The 7,124-nt window shown below is 51.8% G+C and overlaps 1 protein-coding gene and 1 non-coding gene across 2 annotated transcripts; one reads left to right on the forward strand and one right to left on the reverse strand.

Moving 5' to 3' along the window:
* Positions 1-438: 438 nt before the first annotated feature.
* Positions 439-3,260, forward strand: LOC139433140 (uncharacterized). Its single transcript, XM_071202020.1, has 3 exons — positions 439-1,704; positions 1,786-2,426; positions 2,513-3,260. Exons 1-3 carry the CDS (start codon positions 798-800, stop codon positions 3,209-3,211), a joined length of 2,247 nt encoding a protein of 748 aa, XP_071058121.1. The 5' UTR covers positions 439-797; the 3' UTR covers positions 3,212-3,260.
* Positions 3,261-5,508: 2,248 nt separating this feature from the next.
* Positions 5,509-5,627, reverse strand: LOC117444272 (5S ribosomal RNA). Its single transcript, XR_004551762.1, has one exon. It is a non-coding gene; the product is annotated as a 5S ribosomal RNA (ribosomal RNA).
* Positions 5,628-7,124: the final 1,497 nt, after the last annotated feature.

Here is a 7,124-nt window from a genome sequence, read left to right on the forward strand (position 1 = left end):
GGTTGGGTGTTGCTGCTGTGAATAAGGCCGACTATGGGTGCTGATGGGCGGACGGTAAAGCACCGCAAAGTATACCCCCTTTAAGTGTAGCCAGGGGCACGAGAAACATCCTCCATGGAGGTTGGGTGTTGCTGCTGTGAATAAGGCCGACTATGGGTGCTGATGGGCGGACGGTAAAGCACCGCAAAGTATACCCCCTTTAAGTGTAGCCAGGGGCACGAGAAACATCCTCCATGGAGGTTGGGTGCTGCTGCTGTGAAGAAGGCCGACTATGGGTGCTGATGGGCGGACGGTAAAGCACCGCAAAGTATACCCCCTTTAAGTGTAGCCAGGGGCACGAGCAAAATCCTCCATGGAGGTTGGGTGTTGCTGCTGTGAATAAGCGGCAACCCGCCAGCAGATGAAAAGACCCACCCCTCCGCCTCTCCACCTCTTCTGAGGGATGAGGGAACCGCGCGGGGGTCTGCTGGAGGCTACTGCCGGGTGCTCCGTCCTGCGCCTCACCGGGACCCTGACTCCAGCGCGGTGTGGCGGCCTCGCCCTGGCCGTCCACCGTGCGCCCTCTGGGTCGTACCCGAAACTGTCGGGTATCCTTTGGGAGAATCAGACTCTGGAGGAACGTGAGGGGAGATTACAGGGATCTCTGCCCGCCTAACGAGTGCCTAAATGGGACACCGCACCATGATGCAAATGAAAACAAACACAGATTTGAAAATAAGCTGAGTGCGTCTTTCGTGAGTCTTTTCACGCTTCCTTCTTTTTTACCCACGATTCTGGTGACATTTTCCGGTACCGAAATGCTCAAGAATACAGGTCGGATGGCGGTCCGTTGTCCGATCTGCAATAGCTCCTACCGTGCCCTGAGCAAGCACCTACAGAGGAACCATGGTGTGCGTAACTTGGATGAAAGAAAAATTCTGCTGTTGTTGGCCAACGGACGGACCAACATTAGGCTCCATCCCTGTACCATTCTGGGATGCGAGTACCACGGCACAAGGCTGGATCGCCACTTGGCCAGAGACCATGTTGAGCTGGCCCGGGAGGAACTACATGTGGTTCAAAATCAAATGAAAATGACAGTGGCCAAGAAGGAGCTTTATGAACTCCGAATGACAAACCCCACAATAGAAATGATTACCGCTTGGGCTGTTGACACGGTGGCAGACGACGATATACTGTCACAACCTCCACCCTTGTCCCCGGTGAATGAATGTGACAACCCGGACTGCAAAGAATGGAGGCTGGAGGCTAACGCAGTGAGGGCTCAGCGGGACATATATGCTGCTGAGGTGAAATCCCTGCGCTGCAAGTTGCAGCAGAGGATAAAGGACAAGCGACAGAGGATGGATCAGCGGGCCGGGGACATGCCCGCGTTCGATGGGGAGGAACGAGAGCGGGTCATTCTGAAGAAACGACCCCGACCAGAGTCGACACCAACGAGGCTGTCCAAGTCGAAAGGTCCCTCCTGCAGCAAGTCTCCCATTCCTGCCTGCAGCACGTCTCCCATTCCCGCCTGCAGCACGTCTCCCATTCCCGCCTGCAGCAAGTCCCCCACTGGCTCTCACACCCATTCACCCAGCTCCTCAGAGCCTGCATCCATCCATACCGAGGCCTCGTCAACCTCCCCTCCCATAAATTCCCCCTGGTTCCGGGGCAGGGGCCGGGGAAATATAATGCGGGACATAACATTCCCACGGATCATGGGTAAGTGTTTTGGCTATGTGACACATGCAGTTTCTGTAACACATCATGTGTTGTCATTAAAGTACTGTTTATATTTCACAGAGGAGTATCTGCAAGGATACCGGGAGCATTATGCAGGTATCGACCCACCAGTGAGGCTCCAGGAAAACACAGTCTCCAAACTAAGCAGAGTGAAGTCGTTCCTCAGTTTCATGGCACACGGTTTCAATCGCCTGTCTGACTGGCTCTTTTTGAGGGATCTCAAGAGGATACGCGGGTGGTCCCGGAGCCTGATGAAGTCAAGCCTTCAGGTCACGACCTCCGACTTCTACATCAAGAATATATCACACTTTCTCAAGTACATGGCCGACACACCGTGCAAGGGGAGCAGGCTCAGCCAAACGGACATGATTTTAATCAAACGGGAAGTAGTTGCCATCCTGAAGTCCCTGAAGAGAAAAGTACTTATCCACCAGATGCAAGTGAAGCGTGACAAGATGGAAGGTCTGCCGAGCCACAACGACCTAATGACATGCTTGACTTCGACCACCACTCGCATCCCTCAGCTCCTGGATGTGATGGCCAGCAATCCGACTACCGCGACCCGGACACTGCTCTATGGGTATATGACTCTTCATTGGAGCTGCATTTATGGCCACCGTCCGGGGGTCTACTCCAACATGACCAACGCCGAGGTCCGAAAGGCGGATACAACTGGCACTGCCTTCGGCTACCTGGTTCATGTGAGTGCTATTAATCAATGTATTTATTCTGGCAGTTATATGCATGATTGACATTGTATTGACACTCTCTATCTCTGTCATAACAGGTAAGTAACCACAAGACGGCCAACGCGTTCGGGGAGGCGCAGCTGTACCTCACCGTAGAAGAATTTGGATGGATGAAGAGGTGGCTGGAAATTAAGGGTACGCTGACCTGCACCCAGAGCCGTTACTTTCTGTACACAGAGGGGAAGAACCCGTTCAGGAAGCTTGCCTACTCCCTGAGGTTGGCATGGGCTGATGTGGGGCTCCGCAGTCCCATTAACTTCACCGACCTCCGCACAGTCCACGCCGATAATGCGAAGAGGTTTCAAGACAAAGGCAACCGCCAAAGAGTGAGTGATTTCATGTGTCACAACACTGCAACTGCGGACAAATTTTACGCGAATAATCCTTCTTTGAAGGAGGCTGCGGACATTCGGTTGCTCTTCACACAGTCACTTCAAGCAGCGGCGGCGGCATCGACAGCAGCAGCAGCAGCGGGAAATGAAGACACTTTTGCGGGTATTGACATCGACAGTGACAACTCTGGAGAGGAGCACAGCCCGGCTCCCTACCAAGACTCCCTACCAAGACATGTCCCGAAGAGGGACCAGTCACTGGCCGAACACAACCCCTCAGACATGGGTGAAGAGAGGGTGCCATACTCTGCCCCAACTTCACCCACTGTTGCCAGTGATCAACTTGTAAATATGCAGTGTGTTGTTGTAATCAGTCCCCTTGTAAATACGTTATATCCTGTTTGAATTTATTTATTACTGTCAATATTACTGTAAATAAAGTTTGTTAAAATTACTAAGTGTTCTGTTTTTAATCCCACTATGGGTTTTCTTCTTTTAAGATCCCCAGGGGCACGATATTCTGGTTCTGGTGGTAGCATGTAGGTGTTTAGTCCGAGTGAGGAGTGCTCAAGTGTGGGATGATTTGTAAGGTAGAAGAGGGTAAAAAAAGTTAAAGTGTGAACCTCCAGCAGGGCAGGTGGTGCTGTGAAGAAGGCCGACTATGGGTGCCGATGGGCGGACGGCAAAGCACCGCAAAGTAGACCCCCTTTAAGTGTAGCCAGGGGCACGAGCAAAATCCTCCATGGAGGTTGGGTGCTGCTGCTGTGAGGAAGGCCGACTATGGGTGCTGATGGGCGGACGGTAAAGCACCGCAAAGTAGACCCCCTTTAAGTGTAGCCAGGGGCACGAGCACCCATCCTCCATGGAGGTTGGGTGCTGCTGCTGTGAGGAAGGCCGACTATGGGTGCTGATGGGCGGACGGTAAAGCACCGCAAAGTAGACCCCCTTTAAGTGTAGCCAGGGGCACGAGAAACATCCTCCATGGAGGTTGGGTGCTGCTGCTGTGAGGAAGGCCGACTATGGGTGCTGATGGGCGGACGGTAAAGCACCGCAAAGTAGACCCCCTTTAAGTGTAGCCAGGGGCACGAGAAACATCCTCCATGGAGGTTGGGTGCTGCTGCTGTGAGGAAGGCCGACTATGGGTGCCGATGGGCGGACGGTAAAGCACCGCAAAGTAGACCCCCTTTAAGTGTAGCCAGGGGCACGAGAAACATCCTCCATGGAGGTTGGGTGCTGCTGCTGTGAGGAAGGCCGACTATGGGTGCCGATGGGCGGACGGTAAAGCACCGCAAAGTAGACCCCCTTTAAGTGTAGCCAGGGGCACGAGAAACATCCTCCATGGAGGTTGGGTGCTGCTGCTGTGAGGAAGGCCGACTATGGGTGCCGATGGGCGGACGGTAAAGCACCGCAAAGTAGACCCCCTTTAAGTGTAGCCAGGGGCACGAGAAACATCCTCCATGGAGGTTGGGTGCTGCTGCTGTGAGGAAGGCCGACTATGGGTGCCGATGGGCGGACGGTAAAGCACCGCAAAGTAGACCCCCCTTTAAGATTCCCAGGGGCACGAGATTCTTGAGGGTGTGATCATCTTGGTTTAGTCCGTGGGGGAGTGCTTAAGTTCGGGGGCCCGGGGACCCAAGGTGTGCGAGGTTCTGGAAGTACGCATGTCAGGGAGAGATCCTGGAGCTCCTTAGTCCGTGTTTTGGGGGTCTTGGAGTGGCCACAGAGAGGTGCTTTTCCCCGGGGTATGTCATGGAAGTCTGAAATAACCTGTTTGCTCATGTCAGGGAGAGATGCTGGGGCTGCTGCGTCCGTGTTTTGGGGGTCTTGGAGCGCCACAGAGAGGTGCTTTTCCCCGGGGTATGTCATGGAAGTCTGAAATAACCTGTTTGCTCATGTCAGGGAGAGATGCTGGGGCTGCTGCGTCCGTGTTTTGGGGGTCTTGGAGCGGCCACAGAGAGGTGCTTTTCCCCGGGGTATGTCATGGAAGTCTGAAATAACCTGTTTGCTCATGTCAGGGAGAGATGCTGGGGCTGCTGCGTCCGTGTTTTGGGGGTCTTGGAGCGGCCACAGAGAGGTGCTTTTCCCCGGGGTATGTCATGGAAGTCTGAAATAACCTGTTTGCTCATGTCAGGGAGAGATGCTGGGGCTGCTGCGTCCGTGTTTTGGGGGTCTTGGAGCGGCCACAGAGAGGTGCTTTTCCCCGGGATATGTCATGGAAGTCTGAAATAACCTGTTTGCTCATGTCAGGGAGAGATGCTGGGGCTGCTGCGTCCGTGTTTTGGGGGTCTTGGAGCGGCCCCGAAGAGGTGGCTTTGTCGGTGTACGTAATGTAAGTGTGAACTAGCCTGTTTTCTCAAGGCAGGGAGGGATCCTGGAGCTCCTTAGTCCGTGTTTTGGGGGTCTTGGAGCGGCCACAGAGAGGTGCTTTTCAAGCTCGGTCTCCTTGCAGTGTGAAATAAACAGAGTGCTCGTGTCCGATCGTGCTACTAATTGATAACTTTTAATAGGAATGTCTGTTTGACATGTGTTCAGAAAGTGCTATTTATTCAGAAATATCACTTTCTGAATGACCCATTTTAATTTGAAACTGACTTAAAACAGACCACCCGACCTTTGCAACTAATCTACCCACGTGTAGCATGCTATTTTCGGTTATAAATATTGTCTTATCACCACGGATGTGCCTGTATTTAACAACCAAAAGCTTACAGCACCGGGTATTCCCAGGCGGTCTCCCATCCAAGTACTGACCCGGCCCGACTCTGCTTAGCTTCCGAGATCGGACGAGATCGGGCGTGCTCAGAGTGGTATGGCCGTAAGCAAAGAGTTTGGAGGGCTATTGGCTCCTTGTAGCTGAGGGGGGCTGGCTGGCTGTCTCAGGGCCGAGTTTGGGTGCTGAAAGGCGGACTGCCAAACCGCCTTGTCGATACCCAGCAGCTGTGGGTTCTGCAGGGGTCCCCGGGCCTGCCTGTGAGCCTGTCTCCCCCTCTCCAGCACCTGCGAGCTCTCTGTGGTGCTGGAGAGGCATTTTCAGGCTTCTCTCTGCACCCTTTTCCCCCTACACAAATGACTTTTAAATGGATACTTTTGGATGTAAATGGTTCACTGTGTCACGGCTATGGGTCTCTGAAACAATCAGGCACTTAGGGGCTGCAGGAACACTTTACCCGCCTTGTAAACACCTTCTCCTGGGTAAAACAATCCATTTATTTCCGCCTGCTTTCCATCAGCACCCGCCAGTCATTTCAAACGGTTTCAAATCGTTTTTTCACTTTTAAAAACAGCTTTCTGCCCTGTAAATGATTTCTAATCATTATTACCGTCATGGAGGAGCTGCAGGGACACTTTACCCGCCTTTTAAACACCTTTTCCTGGGTAAACAATCCATTTATTTCCGCCTGCTTTCCATCAGCACCCGCCAGTCATTTCAAACGGTTTCAAATCGTTTTTTCACTTTTAAAAACAGCTTTCTGCCCTGTAAATGATTTCTAATCATTATTACCGTCATGGAGGAGCTGCAGGGACACTTTACCCGCCTTTTAAACACCTTTTCCTGGGTAAACAATCCATTTATTTCCGCCTGCTTTCCATCAGCACCCGCCAGTCATTTCAAACGGTTTCAAATCGTTTTTTCACTTTTAAAAAGAGCTTTCTGCCCTGTAAATGATTTCTAATCATTATTACCGTCATGGAGGAGCTGCAGGGACACTTTACCCGCCTTTTAAACACCTTTTCCTGGGTAAACAATCCATTTATTTCCGCCTGCTTTCCATCAGCACCCGCCAGTCATTTCAAACGGTTTCAAATCGTTTTTTCACTTTTAAAAAGAGCTTTCTGCCCTGGCAATTATATCTAATCATTATTACCGTCATGGAGGAGCTGCAGGAACACTTTACCCGCCTTCTAAACACTTATTCCTGGCTAAAACAATCAATGTATTTCCGCCAGGGTCACAGCCTGCTGCTGCTGCTGCTGCTGCTGCTGCTGCGGCGGCTGCTGCTGCTGCTGCTGCTCTCCCTCCCTAAATTCACATCAAACTCACCCAGCTTTCACACACTATTTCATGGGTAATAAAGCCATGTGCACACTGTATTTAAAGTAATGTTAGCCAGCTTTCAGACACTAATTCCTGGGGAAGAAAGTCACCCTGGACGGGTCATCAAATGTGATTGAAATGGACAGATTCCTGTACATTTCAATCACTTTTAATGGGAGTCGTGAGGTGTGGATGAAATGGCCATATCTTCCTTAAATTCACATCAAAGTCACCCAGCTTTCACACACTATTTCATGGGTAATAAAGCCATGTGCACACTGT

This window comes from Pseudochaenichthys georgianus, chromosome 3 (genome assembly GCF_902827115.2).
Source record: "Pseudochaenichthys georgianus chromosome 3, fPseGeo1.2, whole genome shotgun sequence".
Lineage (NCBI taxonomy): Eukaryota > Metazoa > Chordata > Actinopteri > Perciformes > Channichthyidae > Pseudochaenichthys > Pseudochaenichthys georgianus.

Coding starts and splice junctions, on each gene's coding strand:
- LOC139433140 (XM_071202020.1), top strand. CDS start 798: ATGCTCAAGAATACAGGTCGGATGGCGGTCCGTTGTCCGATCTGCAAT. Junction 1,705..1,785: donor AACATTCCCACGGATCATGG/GTAAGTGTTTTG, acceptor TATATTTCACAG/AGGAGTATCTGCAAGGATAC. Junction 2,427..2,512: donor CCTTCGGCTACCTGGTTCAT/GTGAGTGCTATT, acceptor CTGTCATAACAG/GTAAGTAACCACAAGACGGC.